Genomic DNA, 16,663 nt, shown 5'->3' on the forward strand with positions numbered 1-16,663 from the left:
ACCTTAGTAATTCTATACCAAGTTTATACATATTGATTATTTTCTACTTGACCATGCCCATTTTGATTTATTTTTTGGCTCTAATTAATTTTTAGCCCATGTTTGTACTTATAAATATGTATACACATACACATGCATGGTAAAATTCACATGGATTAAATTCTTTTTCCATGGCTCTCATGTGGGTAGGTTTTGCTTTATCTGAATGCATCACAATGCTTATTGTAAAGCGTGCTTTTTAATGGATTTCATAACCTTGGATGGTTCAACTGGTTGAAGATAGGATCTCCCTTGCATTTTGGGTGATGTTGCAGGGCTTTACATTAAAGTGCTTCTTAGAAGAATATTATCCACAATTTCTTGAAGTTTGACCATTTATACATGGTCATTTCATATGTGAAAAGGTAAAGAATTTGCAATAGTAGCCATATGCTCTAGGGGCTTAAGGCATATTTGTCCACTATGGAAGCAATTGGCGTGTTGGATGTAGAACTGGATGTAGAACATATTTTTTAATGTGGAGAAGATACAACATACTATATAAATCTAAATGTTGGAAGGTTTGGCACCTTCCCCTCTTCATAGTGTAATTGTTGACCTTGTTGGAGATAACCTAAACCCTCCTTATGTGCAACTACGTAATCAAGTTTTGATGGCCAAAGAAAATGTTGAGGATGAGGTTGAAAACTTTGGCTGAGTGCAATTGTTGACCTTGTTGGGGACCACTTAGACCCTCCTTACGTGCGATTGTGTAATCAAATTTTGACGCGACTAAAGCAGATGTTGAGATGAGGTTGTGCTTGAGGCCCCAACACCTTCTTTTTGAAAATGCTATAATTATTATGTATAATCCAGTGAATGTGGAAAGCTGGGCCAATAACTTAGAATTCAGTGCAATTGTCCTGCAAGAAGTATATTCTCAGAACGTCATTACGTATGCACATATATCCAAATAAAAGCCACACTGCCATCTAGGCAATTAATGCTTAATGAAAATATTTTTACTTGTGTATATACCATATCTAGCGTTTGGATAATGCTATTAATGCTAACATTGCAATGAATTTTGTCTATTATATTTTTGGTTTTATATTTTCTGCTCGTTTAGTGACAACACCAATATTTTTGATAAAAAAACATACCATGAGAATCCAAGTACACAAATCAAATACACAAATCTATGTTATTATGTTTACAAGAACAAAAATATTCTTCCAAGGAAAGGTGCTTCCCTTTGGTGTTATGATGAGAAGAAGTGCGTACACATGAAAATGTAGTTATGTTATTTTTGTAGATATAAATATTTATACATATACACGTATGTTTTTAAGAAATTGTATACATGTTAATTTCAAGCCTTCCTTAAAAAAAGAAAGAAATTGTATATTATAATTTTTGTATTTTTATTAATGAAATCCATTAACTATAAAAATCTTTGAAATTATCAATATAACAAAATGTTCCAAGCTGGGTGTAATACATTAGAGGACGGTGTCATCTTCAGACTGCTGGGCATACCTATGGGGTTCAGAGTCACTGTCAAGCAGAGATGGCAATGGGTGTTAAGCATAATTTAAGGTAAACTCAATAGATGGAAAAAGACAGCTCAATCTTAGAGGCAGAAAGATGGTAATATATGGACAGATCTCAATGGTACTTTTTGTTTGGTAAGATGTGGAACCTAAGAAAGTCTGCTAGGCTCGGTTGATCATGCACATAGCTCTTTGGAGACAACAAAAAGCTCTCAGAATTAATGTTGGAGATGGGAAATGCCACAGATGCTATGAGTTGGAGGATGAAATGCACATCTTCATCCACTGTCCACTAGAAAAAGGGTGCTTTAATTCCTTGGCCATATGCATTTAGAATTGGAATGGGTACTCTCTAGGATGGAAAAATTTGTTACTAGGAGAAAGCATTGGGTGCATCATGGAATTATGGGCAGTTTTGAGAACTGAAATGCTGTGGTGTATTTGGTTACATAGACTTGAGTTCATGTTTAACAGTAATCCTACTAACAACATCTAGCTGAAAGAGAATCTGGTTCATGCAGGTGAAAGATACATTTAAAGAAGGTTGAAAGATCTAGATTCACAGTTAGGGAAGCTTCTCAGCAAAGTCAAAGACAAACATGTGGATCAGTTGAGTCATGCAATTCACGAACTTTTGATGATAAGAGAGACTATCATGTCCAAGGATATTGTACTCATTAGAGCTCTCTATATGTTGTAACCTCTTTCTCTAATCTCTATATGTTGTAATCTCTTTCTCTAATCTCTTAATATAAGCAGCCTTTATTTGAAAAAAAAAAATATAACATATGTTGTAATCTCTTTCTCTAATCTCTTAATATAAGCAGCCTTTATTTGAAAAAAAAAATATAACATAATGGAAAAACAACGAAATAAATAATAAAAAGCGAACAAGTTGCATATCGCCCGGAGCCGTAGCTGCGAATGAAGAAGTAGCCTTGCCATTGCTGGAACCAGCAAACTTCGTACACAGACGGTCTCTCGACACGACCACGTGCTCTCTTTTGGCTTCACAAAGGTTCTTGCTTCCTCTGCGTGATTTTACAGCGTTTCTATGCATACATGCATTTCTTGCTGAAGAATACTGTGCATCTTTTAAGGTTTCCATGGCTACACAAGGGGTGAGCTTACATTTAACTAAGTATGCTCCAATCTTCTCGTATCATGCTTTGGAAGCATGCTTAAGGCCATACAAACCTTTCTATAGTCTGAATAATTTCTTCTCTTGTTCCTTTTAAATAAAACCATGAGGTTGAGATACATATATCTCTTCATGTAAATCACTGTTCAAGAAGGCAGTCTTGATATCCAACCGATGTACATGCCAATCTTGGTGTACTGTCAGTGCGATGATACACGTCATACGTGATGTGGGAGAAAAGTTTTCATCGTAGTCAATGTCCTTCTACAGAGCATAACCCTTTGCAATAAGCCTAGCCTTGTAGCGGTCAACACTACTATCTGCCTTTCTCTTTAGCTTATAAGCCCACTTTATGCCAATTGCTTTCTTGCCATAAGACAAATCAGCCAAATACCACATGTCATTCTTAAGGATTTAGTCATACTCATCTTGCATGGCACGCATCGAATGATCATCTTTGTGTGCTTCCTCAAAGAAATCAGGTTCCTCTTCATTGTATGAACTGGCAATGAGAGCATCATTCATAACATAAGTAGATGCATAATGAGAACCTACATGTGTCGTGCAGGCAAAGGAGCTACCATTCTGCTATCACGTAATGTATCCAACAACCATCTCGGTACCCGTTGGACTCCTGAACGACTGTCCGTTGCTCATCCACTGTATCCTCCACAATAACTTCATCTATGGGTTGTAAAACAAGCTGAATCTCAGCCAATGGTGGCTGATTTGCAGCTGATAGGTGGCTGATTTGCAGCTGATAGGGGCTGAATTACAGCACCTTGTTGAGCACTTGATTGCTCTACATATGGTTGACCCAAATTGCACAAAGGTATATCTTGTGGGCGTATCCCTTGCTGTTTTTTGCATGTAAGCATGGGTTGAACCGAGTTTTCCACAAAAAACGATGTCTTTGCTCATCGAAATTTGCTTTGTGGCTGGATGGTAAGAGTCTATACCCCTTGCTTTCTAGGGCGTATTCCACAAAAATACATTTAACTGGCTCTTGTGCAGGCACAAGAGCATAAGCAAGACATCCGAACACATGCAGCCATAGAGGGCTTCCTGCCATTCCAAGCTTCATAAAGCATTACTGTTTGCGAGGCTTTGGTGGGGCATCTATTCAGCACATAAGTGGTGCATATAACAACCTCCAAACAAAAACCATAAAGGCAAATCTAGCCCCTTTACTATGCAATATTCCATCTCCATAAGAGGCTTTTTCTTCCTCTTTGCCACACCGTTTTGCTAAGGTGTGTATGGCACTGTACATTGATGTGTTATGCCTCTTTTAGACATGCATGTACCAAATTCCTTTGTTATATACTCTTCCCCTTGATTTGTATGAAGGGTACCAAATTGATTTGCAGACACATTTTTAGCCATGGAGAGAAAGCATCTGAAATACATAAAAACCTCACTTTTGCTTCAAGGAATACACCCAATGTCACGCGGATATATTTGTACAGCACGTACAAGGTAACTGGCCCTTTGTAAGCCCTTGTCTAAATGGCATGAGGGAGCACTGCTCTTAGTGGGGACAAGATTGCAGTTGTCACCATCTCCTATTTTTATGGCTGGACATCTACATGGGGATCATGGGTGGTACTCATGAGGAGTCTATGACATGTATGGGTTTACTCAAGACAGGCGGTGCCCATGAGTGCCCAAGGTTTGCATGGATGGTGTCCATGACATTCTAGTCTCTTCGCTTTGTGCACGACGGAAGACTTACAGGTGTACAGCTTACTCATTTAATTGGGATAAGTATATCTAAAGGGCAAAATCCAGATCCAGCAATATTGTGTGAGTGAGTGAAAACAATCATTCATTTTCCATCGAGTGTGCTTTATATGTGATGTTTACAAATCACACAACCACCCACAATCACACCACAAGGCTGATAATGTGCTGCATGTGTGAGCAACAAGTCAAATAAATACTAGTTTGGGGCGTTCTTCCCCATCAAAGGGTCATATTTGAAGACGTTTCTTCTATCCCTAGACTCTGTTTGTTGCGATTTCTGGTTTACAGCAAATCATTTTGAACAATTAGTAATTTTTGCAAGAGAAAAGAGGTTTATTGCCTTTAAAGTGGCTTGTTTTTTGCACGATTTTCCACTTAATGGTGGAATAATTAGTAATGCTCTCTGAGATAGCATGTAATATGCGGAAGCTTCGGAGAAGGATCGGTACTTCAAAACTCAGAAATCAGCACTCTTTTCGCGACGGAATTAACGCACAAACTGAAAGGAGATGTGCAGAAAATAGAGAGAGAAGGGGGAGATGGAGAGGACACAGTATTGGGTCCCAATTACCCTCTGTAGGGCCCCCACCACGGATGGTGTATTTGCTTTATTAGAATGATGTAAATCTGAAAATAAATATAGAAAACTTGACCTTTTCTTGGCTGGAAAATCTTGCCCTTGACCTTCAGAAGTCCACCCCTTTGCTTGGCAATCTCCTTGGCTTGACTGGCCCTTGATTTGGCTTGAGCACTTGGTGAAAACTGAGATGAATGATGGGATTATGGCCTCCACTATTTATACTCCTCCTGAGGAGCAGTCGGCCAGCTGAAAAAACAAGCTATGTCCCAGGACTGGTGAAATTCAGCAATAAATGCTGAATTAAATCCCAAAAAATACTACCTTTTTTTCCTAACAGGCTGAAAGTGATGCGCCTGCTTCTGATTGGCTAGACACCACTTTTGTCCACAATCCCAAGGCTGGGCAGCCTGTATGGGCTGCCCCATACATGCCCTACAGCCATCTAAAGGCTGTAATCCCCTGGAGATTGCCTGATCTGTGCCCTAGGGCTGTCCTACAGCCCCTCCATGGCTGGTGGGTTCAGCCTGGGCCTTCCTGGCCCTCATGGGGGTGGTTCTACACCATTCCCATGCCCACACTCAGATCCGGGGTAGTCCTATGGGCTGCCCCCTTGTCCTAAACATAATCTACTCCGTGATCTGGCATCCGGTACCATACCAGATACACAGAACCACTGACATCATTCTAGAGGGAGACTCACAGCGCGGACTAGCACTGTTTCATGTGCAAGACAGTGCACACCTGACCTTGGACTCATGTGCAGGACAATGCACACCTGACCTCGGACGACTGAGATGGATCCCTGGCTGACTCGTCCCGGACTGGGCTCACATGGGACCAGTTCACCATCCTAGGTCTGCACCTTCTGTACAGAAATGTCTACGTGGCATCCAAGTGCGGGATGCACGTGACATAGCATTTCATGTTTTTTGAGATGCTTAGTAGGCTTTAGAAGATTCTGACTTGGAGAGATAGGTATTGGTTAAGAAACCTCGTTGGGATCATGAGCATCTGATCTTCCTTGTGACTTTGCACAAGGTAGGTATCCTGGTGTGTCAAAAAGAATTGAGTTGATGCTGATGCTGTGTTCAATGTGGAAGATGCTGTGTTCAATGTGGAAGATACAACTTCTTCAATTTATTCCCAAAGCCGTGAATGAGTGGGGGTGAACGCAACGTTTTTAATTTGGATTAGAGAGGGGAGTTATTAAAGTTTGATTGTTAACTAAACCCATAATGTTACCCCCAATTTAGTCAAGTTTGTGCCATAGTAGAAATTTGTGTTTCATGTTAATGCAGTATTTCCATTTATGCCTTTGCAGGTGCTTTTGTATATAGTTAAGGGGATGAGGAGGAACTACCTTGTTCTTCAAGGAGGCTGAGTGTGAAGTGTGGGTGTTTTGTGGTGTTGATTATCTTTGATCAAAATGATAACAAAGCCACTTATCTTGACATATTTTTACCTACTCATCTACATATCACTCTCATCAGGGGTAATCTTGTACAATAAGGTATGGATGATACTAGTTTTCTGTGGGCATCCAAATAGATCAATCTCATAAGGCAATAGCATTGTTAAGTACTTTGGCCATGGCCCATATTTGACTTGATTTCTTTCTTTATGATGGCAGTGGGTACTCTCTACAAAGCACTTCAACTTTCCTTACCCTATCACTCTTACCATGATTCATATGGTGTTTTCTGGAGCAGTGGCCTTTATCCTTGTGCGGGTTCTCAAGGTTTGTTTTTGAGATTTGAAGGAAGATTATAAAGATGTTTTCTAGCTTGTTGTTTGTTTTCTGATGCATGTTTGTAACTGTGTCCTTGGAGCTACTAGGAATTTCTAGGACCTGCCTTTGTTAAGGACTCAATGATGCTGGTGTTATATCCGCCCTCATAGCAAGAACATTGTCAAACTCTACCATCATGGGCATTGAGTAGCTGATGCTCTGACTCCATATCTCTACCATCATGGGCATTGAGTAGCTGATGCTCTGACTCCATATCTCTACCCTCATGGGCATCATGCTCAAGGTTGATATACAGATTTTGGCCATGGTGTGATCAATTGCATTTGTTCTTTAGTCTCTTGGATCCCTCCTTTGTGAAGAGGGCTAGCAGTGTTGATGGTGTAGACGTGTGGAAGGCCTCTATCCATTTGTTCATTGAACAGTCTGACTAGGATTGGGGCCTACTCATAGTCAAAGTACTTTATTTGCAGTCTCTAATGATGTTTTCCCCCTTCTTAGTATTCTCACGTTTGTTGGTCTATAACTTGACAAATGAAGGGTGGGGTTCAAAGGGGGATCCCTCCCTTCAAGGGAACTTCCTGGCTTGCTTGTCACATGCACCCTGCACTGGGGTATACAGTGACACACTGGCATGATCATCAGTGCAAACATTTGTACAGAATAGGACCTTTTTATAGGAATATTTGTTGTACGTCGTGACCCAGCCCTCGGTCCAGGGGCAGGCAGGCACGAGCTACGTAGGTCAGTCTCCGAGCCATAGAGGATAGTCGGGAGTTAGTCGTTGTAACCCACTTGGAGAATTCATTAGATAAAGCATGTAGAAGTCTAGCCTTAGTAGTAGGTATGCATTAGGTTCATAAGCATAAGCATTGCATGCCTATGGGCCAGCTAAAGAAGCCACACGCAAATATAAGGATGACTAGCGTCGTTGAGAAGCTGCTGACCAAGAGTTTCAGCAAAGACTCAAATGGGAGGCTATGCAAATCTAGCATCAGCAGATGATGGCACAAATTCTGGCATCCCTCGCCAAGATAGCTCCGAATACCTCATCCTCCACTGCCCCTACCACCACTGTCATACGAACCTCTCCAAATATTAGTAATTATGATGGTAAGTGTGATCATGCTGCTGTTACTCAGTTTATTCATCAATTTCAAGCACATTTTCCTTTAGCTAAAATTATAGATCCACAAGATAAAGTCCATGTGGCAGCACCCCAACTCAGTGGGAAAGTTGCTACTTGGTGGTAGCATTGGTCACATGTAAGCCCAACGGAGCGTGGAGTGAAGGATTCAACCACGTGTACCAGAGATATAGATAGAGAGAGAGAAGGGGGAGATAAATATGGGTATAGGGGTTTCACACAGTACACCATGCTGAGCGGGAAACAGGCCCCGCCTCCTTTTCAAGAATTTATTTTAGGAACAATCCACAGGCTTTTCCAAGGGAGGACCACTACAAAAAAATGAATACAATATTAAACAAGAGTGCCAATGTTGAGGTCGGGGTTGAGGCACAAGATCTCTGATGCTGAGCTCACCACGAGGATGACCCACAAAAGTCTTACACTGGGCTAGTACCAATATCAAATTCTGAATCAAGTCTGATGCTCTCCAATACCCACAAAAGTCTTTACACCCAATCTGGAGTCTGGACAAGAATCTTGAAAAGGCACACACCGGGATAGAGAAGCTGGAAAGATGAGAGAGGATGGTGTAAGGCAGCCCAAGGCTCTTCTCCCAATGAGTGGTGGCGGCGTTTCTTTAGTTGGCAGCAGGCGGCACAGGTGGCAGCTGATAGGTGGCGCACGGCAGCGTTGCTAGAGGCACAGGTGCATAGTCGGTGTTTTTGGAGGCAACAGGTGGCGCAGGCGTTGCAAGGCAGCGCTCAGAAGGGCTGGCGGTGCTTTTCTTGCGCCGTTGGGATTCTGCACAAGGGGTAGGAGGCGGTGCTGCGCTTGTTGGCGGTGACTGAAGGCAGCAGTAGCAGAGGTGGCTACAGGCGGCACAGAGGCGGCGCAGCCAGGTAAACAGGGCGCTATAGGGGAGACGCACGCTGGCGGAGATGGTGAAGCAAGGTGTTGTAGAGGCGGAGGAACAGTGGAGCAGCCGGCAGTACTGCTTACAGGGTGGCGCTAAGGCAGCGGCAAGAGGCAGGGTAGCGACAGAAGAGGGTGTTGTAGAGGTGGCTGCCGTCAGCGGAGATGGAGGAGCTAAGCGGTGTGAGGAGGTAGAGAGGGAAGATGATGATGATGATGAATCTTCAACAAGGATACTCTTGCTCTCCACAAGGTTAAGCTCCAAAAAATTCATATGATTCTTCATGAGGGTACAAGCTTCTTATATACTTGATAGGGGTCCTTGCTTTTGTCTTGCCTTGCTTTTGCTTTGCCTCTTTGCTTTTGCTTTTCTCTTTAAATATTATTAATAATAACCAAAGTTCTTGATTTGTGCTTTTAGAGCTTCAGGACCTTGCTTTTTGGCCATGGAGTTGTTTTTTTGGAAAAGCGGCTTTTAGCTTTTTAATCCAACTCAGTCTCCTCTTTCCAATGGTGCCCTTGGCTCGCGGTCAACCTAGTTTGACTTTTCTTGCTTTTTGACCAAATTTGGTGCTTTTTCCAAGGCCATCTTTAGGAGCCATGTTTCCTTGTGTCCCTCAACCTGTCCATGTGTCCGGGCATGAGTTCTATGATGTGAAGAGAGCTTGGAGGGCTAAATAGTTACATTCCCTCCATCTTATATCAGAGTTGTCCTCAACTGTGGGGTACAAATATGCCATATGATCGTGGTACTAGTCCCATCTGGTGCTCTTGTACATCTGGTCTTTCCTCATATATGTGGTGCCTTCTGCTCCTCTGGCAACGTCTTTATGCCTTTCTTTGATCGATGTCCTTGTTCTTTATGGTACATGTTCTGCTTAGGTTCACATGTGTTAAGACATAATAAATGCATACCCACCTTCTGTAAAAACTAGACAGAAGCTAGTCAACAAACAAGTATGCATCATTTGTGTCTACTGGGTATTCCAGGTATTGGCTAGGTAGTCTGGAGCCCATGGACTATCACATGCCATAAATCCAAGCATTGTCCAAACGTCAAAAACAACACACAAAGTCGAAGAAATTCAATCATACATCAGTATGCGATGCACAAGTAATGATCCTCCTGTTCATGGATTGTCTTGTTTGGTTTCATCGAAACCGTACTGAGTCATTTGGTTCCCGAGGAAACCGCTCAGACTATCCTCAAGGACCGCCTGAGAATTCTTCCATAGTCATCTGGGCCATTTGGTCGCATTGACCGCCCGAGTATGAGATCCAATACAGTCATCTAGGCCATTTGGTCGCAATGACTGTCCGACTGCAAAATCCAATACAGGGTCGGGGAGCAGTAGGGTCAGTTGGCCAGTGTCTGGACCAGCCAACAAGCACAGGATAGCCTCCCACACCTGGTAAAAATAGGGGAAAAATATGGAGAGTGGGGAAAAATGAGAAACACCTAAATCGGGCGGGCACACCCACAACAGAGGCCCTGGTGTAAATATACAGAGAGGAGATGACTGCCAACACCCCCTCTCAGCTCCTGGATGTGGAACCAACCCCAGTGAGCTGGAGTGCCACCAGAGCATAGCCTGAGGTAGAGACTTCGTGAAGAGGTCCGCCGCATTGTCCTCCGTCAAACAATAAAGAAGCAAGATGTCACCAGCCAAGATCTTCTCACGAACAAAGTGATATTGTATCTCTATGTGCTTGGTCCGGGCATGGAAGACCGGGTTCCGAGCAATAGCTATAAAGCTCTGGTTATCGCACTGGATGACTGTGGGCTCCTTCTGTGGAAACCCCATCTCGCCAAGCAACCTCCGTAGCCACACAACCTCGCAAGCAGCACCACAAGCAGCCCGGTACTCCGCCTCTGTCGATGACAAGGCAATAGTTGGCGTCCTCTTACTGCTCCATGAAACTGCTCTTGAGCCGAGGGAAAAATTGTAGCCTGATGTGGATCTCCTCCCCAATTTGAGTCACTCCAACCGTGGAGTCTGACTCCATCCATCAATCCCCTCCTGTGTAAAAGAGTCCAAGATCCTTCGTACCCTGTAGATACTGCAAGATCCGCAATCCTGCGTCCCAATGAGACTTCAACGGCGTCTGTATGAATGAGCTCAACAGCCCCACAGAAAAGCTCAAGTCCAATCCGGTGTTCAGCAACCAGATCAATGAACAACTAGCTTCTGGTATAGAGAGGCATCAACTGGCTCACAAGGATCATTCACTGTCAGCTTCGTGTTCGGGTCCATCGGCGACGTAATAGGCTTGCAGTTCTCCATCCCAAAGGCCTCAAGCAACTCATGAACATACCGCTGCGCTGAGAGACAAAAAACCCCCTCTCGGTCTGCCAGATCTCCAATCCCAAGAAGAAGTGGAGTAAGCCTAAGTCGGTCATCTCAAACTCCTTTGACAAGGCAGCCTTCGTCACTCGAATGTGCTCCACATGTCCGCCGGTGAGAATGAGATCATCCACATAAACGATGATTAATGTAATCATGCCGCGTTCCCGAAAGAGATACAGGTTGGGATCTGCGATCGATCTCTGAAATCCAGTCCAGAGAAAGAAGGAATCAGTCTTCTAATTCCAAGCCCTGAGAGCCTGTTTAAGACCATACAAGGCCTTCCTTAACCTGTAAACGATCCCTTCTGATCCTGGAACCACAAAGCCTGGAGGCTGCTCAACATACACCTCCTCCTGCAGGTCACCATTAAGGAACGCAGATTTGACATCCATCTGATACACGGGCCACCGCTGAGAAGAAGCAAGGGCAAGAACGACCACCACAAGTCTGGCTTTGTGTTTGTCCACCGACCCATCTGACGCATATTTGGTCTTAAAGACCCACTTGACACCAATGACTGATCGTTTTGACGGCCTCGGTACCAACTCCCAAGTGTTGTTCTTCTCGATGGCATCCAGTTCCACTTGCATGGCTTTCCTCCAAGTATCCTGTGCAAGGGCTTCCTTGACGGAAGTGGGCTCTTTGTCTCGCATGATACGAGACATCAAAGCATAGTTTACCTGTAAAAGCTCCGCTGAATGACTTTTATCACGGACTCTGTGCGATCTTCGAGGTTCGTCCTTTGTGGTCCATTCGGAGGGAAGCTCCGTGACACCTGACTCCCGAAGGGTCTCCACTAACCAGCTGGGTACTCGAACAGAACACGGAGCTTCTTGCTTGTGTGGGGGCTCAACTCCATCTGCGGGCTCAACCTCCTGAACTGACTAAGGTTGTTTTAAAACGTCCTGAACTGACTGAGGTTGTTTTAAACCTTTGATGATAAAATAATAATTTTTATTTGGAGGATGTGCTTTTGCTATTGCTTTTAGTTTTTGGAGAAAAGCGAACTGAATTGCATCCTTGTTAAAAAGGGAAGGGTGGTGGAATTCGTCGTGTGGTGTGTGCGGGCGCTTCCTCTCCTTGTATGGCTGGTCGCCAAAGAGCACAAGCGACACACAGAGCTTCAGCGTAGGTAGCACTGGACAGAGAGAGCAGGGGTCGGTGTTTTTGTTTGTTTTCCTTCGGCTATGGCAAGCACTGCTACAGGTGGTGGTGTTGGCGGGGCGATGGCCTCTGTGGTACCGTGCAACAGGACATTGGCGGAGACGGGGCGCCGGCGGACGACGACGGTATGGCCTTCGAGACAAGCCTGGGTGAGGGGTGTACAGCAGCTTCGATGCAATGGGCATCCGGGACGAGCTCCTGCGGGGCATCATTCCTACAGCTTCGAGAGGCTCTCGGCCATTCAGCAGCGCTCTATCCGTCCCATCATCCAGAACCGCGATGTCATCGCCCAGGCCCAGTTCGGCACCAGCAAGACCTGCATGATCGCTCTCGCCGTCTGCCAGATCATTGACACCTCCGTCAGAGAGTTCTCTATTTTTCTCTCTATGGGATGCACGTGGGCTGGCTGCAGGAGAATAGAGATAGGCTTTTTCTCTCTCTCTCTCTCTCTCTCTCTCTCATCATGAATTTGCAGGCCCTGTTGAAGAGACTTGGATACAGGAGAACAAGCTACATATACACGGGACGATGTTCATGGAAGAGATGTGTTGTTCCTCTTCGTCTTGAAACTATGTGTATTCAGGGGTTGCTTGACATGTCTTCTATCTTTCTCTCTCTGGGATATGGAAAAAGCACAGGGTATTGCTATGGAAAACAACCCTGGTTTTTGGCACCGTGATTGGATGGTGTATCTGTGGGTTTTCTCATGGAAACAGGACATTGTTTTTCGAGAGGAAACAGGACTTTGGTTTCGAGGAAACATGCCTATGGTTTATGGAATACAGGTCTTTAGTTTATCGGATACAGTTCTTTGGTTTCATGTGGAAAACATGTCTTTGGATTCATGTGAACAGGGTATAGTTTTTCTCGAGGTTACATGCAAGCTGTGGCTATAGGTATTAGGGAGGGACATGTGATATGGTACAGCCCTACTGCTGTTTGGGAAAAGGTTTGAAGGATCCATGTTAGAGATGGAGAAGACCTTTGGAAAGCAGGGAGGTGTTGTACAGGTGTGCCTTCTCTATGGTATGTTGTGCTGTAATAACGAGAGTTCTCATTTGGAAGTCTTGGGTGAAACTACAAGGGATCCTGTTAGTAGAGGATTCTAGAAGTTGTACTTTGTACTCAAATTTGATCAAGTAAAGAAATACCGCAAGGGGCGCCACTGCGTTTTGGGGCCAATTGGTGTCCGTGTATTGTTTGCAGGAGCACTCTAGCTCCCCCTGTTTGTTTTCCTTTTCAGGTCCTCAAAGGTGTTGAAGTGTTTTGTGTGCGAGTGTTTGTTTCACCGCCCGTCAAGTTTTTGAAGGCCGGTTTCAAGGTCTCCAAGAAGTGGCGGCTCATCAATAGTAGTAACCGGAACATGCTCATCAAAGACCACATCCTTGCTGACAACAATCTCGTTCCTGTCTGGATCAAATAACCTGTATCCCTTGGAAAGAGAATTATATCCCACAAATATAAGCTTTTGGGACTTTGAGTCGAGCTTCCCCCTCTGCTTCTTCGGAATGTGAACATACGCATTGCTCCCAAACACACGGAAATGGGAGACATCAGGTTTCCTGCCAGAATATGCCTCAAAGGGAGTCGTGTTCGGTACTGAAGTCGTCGGAGACTGGTTGAGGATATGGACAGCCGTAGCCATAGCCTCTCCCCACAGTGGATGAGGAAGATCACGATGCTCTAGCATCGTCCTCGCCATCTCCACCACAGTCTTGTTCTTTCGTTCTACTAGTCCATTCTCTGATGGCGAACGTGTATTGGCCAGTTCCCTCTTGATGCCATGTTCTGCACAAAATCTCACGAAAGCATTAGAAGAAAATTCACCTCCTTTGTCAGCCTAGAGAGTCTGCACTTGCAATCCAGACTCTTTCTCCACCATCACATGCCACTCCTTGAACCGAGCAAAAGCTTGGTCCTTCTAAGAAAGGAAATAGACCCATGTGAATCTGGAACAATCATCAACAAGGAGCATGAAGTATAGAGAATCTCCCAAGGATGCTATCTGCATAGGTCCACACAAGTGAGTGTGTACCAACTCGAATGGTTTCGAAGCCCACCTGGAAGCTTGCTTCGGAAAGGATTCCCTGTGTTGCTTACCACGTATGCAAGAACTGCAACGTCCTTGCTGTTGCCAACATTTGGCAAGCCAACCACCATTTGGTCCCGGAAAGCTCGCCGCAGTGCATCCACATTTAAGTGGCCAAACTGAAAGTGCCACAAGTCACTAACCTGAGGACCTGTCACAGAGGAGAGTGCAGAGAGTTTGTATATACCATTCTCCACGCCGCCTTCCCAAACAGCCTAGCCAGTCTCGCGGTCCCTTAGAGCAATAGAATGCTCCTGAAACTCCACCCGGAAGCCAGTCTTGCATACCTCATGCACTGACAATAGATGAAAACCAAGTGTTGGGACGTAAAGAACATGAGAGGAATGCTTACCCCCCTTGCCATCGGGAATGATCTTCATCTAGCCCTCACTGTGTATCGGAATTGTGGAATTGTCGCCAATGAAAATGCGACCTGCCTGCCGTTTAAGATCCAGAAAGAAGTCACGGGAAGGAGTCATGTGCCTGGAAGCACCACTATCAAGAATCCATTCCCGAGTATCCTTTGTGGTGAAGCCAATTGCCTCCTCGCTCGAAGAAGATGAAGCATCTGTGTTCATCATCTCTAAGTGCACAAAGGCTGGAGTCTTTGTAGCTGAAGCTGAAGAATCAGCACTCTTCCCAGTCCGCTTGGGACACTTCCTCCAATAGTGGCCTTTCTCGCCACAATCATTGCAGGTCCTCTCGGCCTTCAGTTTCTCTCGGTCTGCGTCGGGCTTCTTCTTAGAAGACTTCTCCAATGAAGCCTTCCCTTTGCCCTTCTTGTTGTTATTCCGGCCTTTCGACCGTTGGCCAGTTAATGCCTCAGAACCTCCGCCCTGTGGAGGGTTCGTAAATCTTTTCTCCTGGTCCAAGACCGTGGGCACAAGCTCCTCCCATGTGATGGTGCTGAGCCTGCCACTGGTAATCAACGAAGAGTAAAATGTTGAGTACTAAGAGGGCAAATGTGACAGCAACGTTATGGCCATATCCTTCGATGATATCTCTTTCCCAGCCTGGAGAACTTCCTGCTGAAGAGCTTGCAGCTTGTTGATGTGCTCCCACATCGTCGACGACTTTGCAGGATTCATCAATCGCATCTGAACTTCCAAGGAGATCCTCTTCATGGGCGATACCCTGTTGTAGAGAGAAGCCAAATGCTGCCAAATACCTCTGGCCAACGTCATATGCTTGATATGATTGATCCCTGTGGTGTGCAATTGAGGAAAATGAAAGAACTGACTCTGGCATTGACACAATCCCATAACTGTGCCTGTGCCTCACGCATAGTTGTTACGAGGCGCGCTTCTAACGATTAGAGGCGTTCGAGGCATATGAGGCGTACGACTGCCTGATCGAGGTGCCCACATTATTATTATTATTATTTTTGGCTGGTTTGAGTCTTTAGACGGGGGACTTTAAGGGCCCAAGGCAGCCCCTCTCATGCACACTCTCTCTCTCCCTCCCTCCCTTAAGCCTTTTTCAAGACCCAAAGTTCAAAGTTCAAAGTTCAAACACACTAGGATGATGATGTTTTTTATACCCACTTTTGGAGCTCTCTCTATACTCTTCCGGTTCATTTCATTTTACTTTGTACCCTTGAGACTTTGGATGCCCCCTTCTTTGCATATACAGTGTAGCTAGGCCGCAGGATCCAATTGCCTGAGATAGACGGCACACTGGAAGCAGCAGCACGTTGGCAGTCTCGGGGCCTATCACAATGCTTCCTTTCAAACTTCTGGAAGAGGCTTTGGGACAGCTTTCGGCCTAGAAAGATCACTCTTTCTTTGGCTGATGGCACAGAGGAGTTTGGCGGTTGGTACTTGGCTGGCGATTGCAGGTCAATCGGCAGCTTGTGTCCTCGGTGCGCCACCATCAGGAGCCTCAACGACATTGCCTTTGGGATTGCCCGAAGGCTTAACAGATTTGGCAGCAGATTGTCCGCATCTTCACTATGGACAGGGCATCGACCCGGATCATCACTTGGGGCACTGTCACTTGGGCCACAGAGGCTGGAGCGATTAGGGCTTATGAGGAGGATGGGGGAGGACTAGCCCTTCAGATCTCTCACCATCGTATTGCAGCAATACCAGTCACAGCCCCTCCTATAGGTGACTGGCAGCTAGGGTCATGCCAGAGATGGGAGATTTGCAACAGCATCGCAGCCTAGCACATTTGGTGTGCTAGATGCAGCAAGGCCTCGAGGGTACCCCCATTCCACCGGCTGAGACCATTAGGAGTATATGGCTTGACATTATTCACACCCTCCGCGGTCAAT

At 45.0% G+C, this 16,663-nt stretch overlaps 1 protein-coding gene across 6 annotated transcripts in view; it reads left to right on the forward strand.

Annotated features, from left to right (window-relative positions):
• Positions 1 to 2,426: 2,426 nt before the first annotated feature.
• Positions 2,427 to 16,663, forward strand: part of LOC147603031 (putative sugar phosphate/phosphate translocator At3g17430) — a 90,492-nt gene continuing 76,255 nt past the window's right edge. Inside the window, exons 1-6 of one of the 6 annotated variants that reach the window (XM_086797461.1) lie at positions 2,436 to 2,550; positions 3,242 to 3,505; positions 3,688 to 3,926; positions 4,024 to 4,479; positions 6,321 to 6,509; positions 6,630 to 6,737. In XM_086797461.1, the coding sequence (XP_086653587.1) occupies positions 6,426 to 6,509; positions 6,630 to 6,737 (192 nt within the window). In that variant the 5' untranslated portion in view covers positions 2,436 to 2,550; positions 3,242 to 3,505; positions 3,688 to 3,926; positions 4,024 to 4,479; positions 6,321 to 6,425. Of the gene's footprint in view, positions 2,551 to 3,241; positions 3,506 to 3,687; positions 3,927 to 4,023; positions 4,480 to 6,320; positions 6,510 to 6,629; positions 6,738 to 16,663 lie in introns of those variants that run through there. The other 5 variants (XM_086797460.1, XM_086797462.1, XM_086797463.1 and 2 more) reach the window with 5 other exon arrangements.

This window comes from Cibotium barometz, chromosome 65 (genome assembly GCF_041138505.1).
Source record: "Cibotium barometz isolate CiBa-2024 chromosome 65, ASM4113850v1, whole genome shotgun sequence".
Lineage (NCBI taxonomy): Eukaryota > Viridiplantae > Streptophyta > Polypodiopsida > Cyatheales > Cibotiaceae > Cibotium > Cibotium barometz.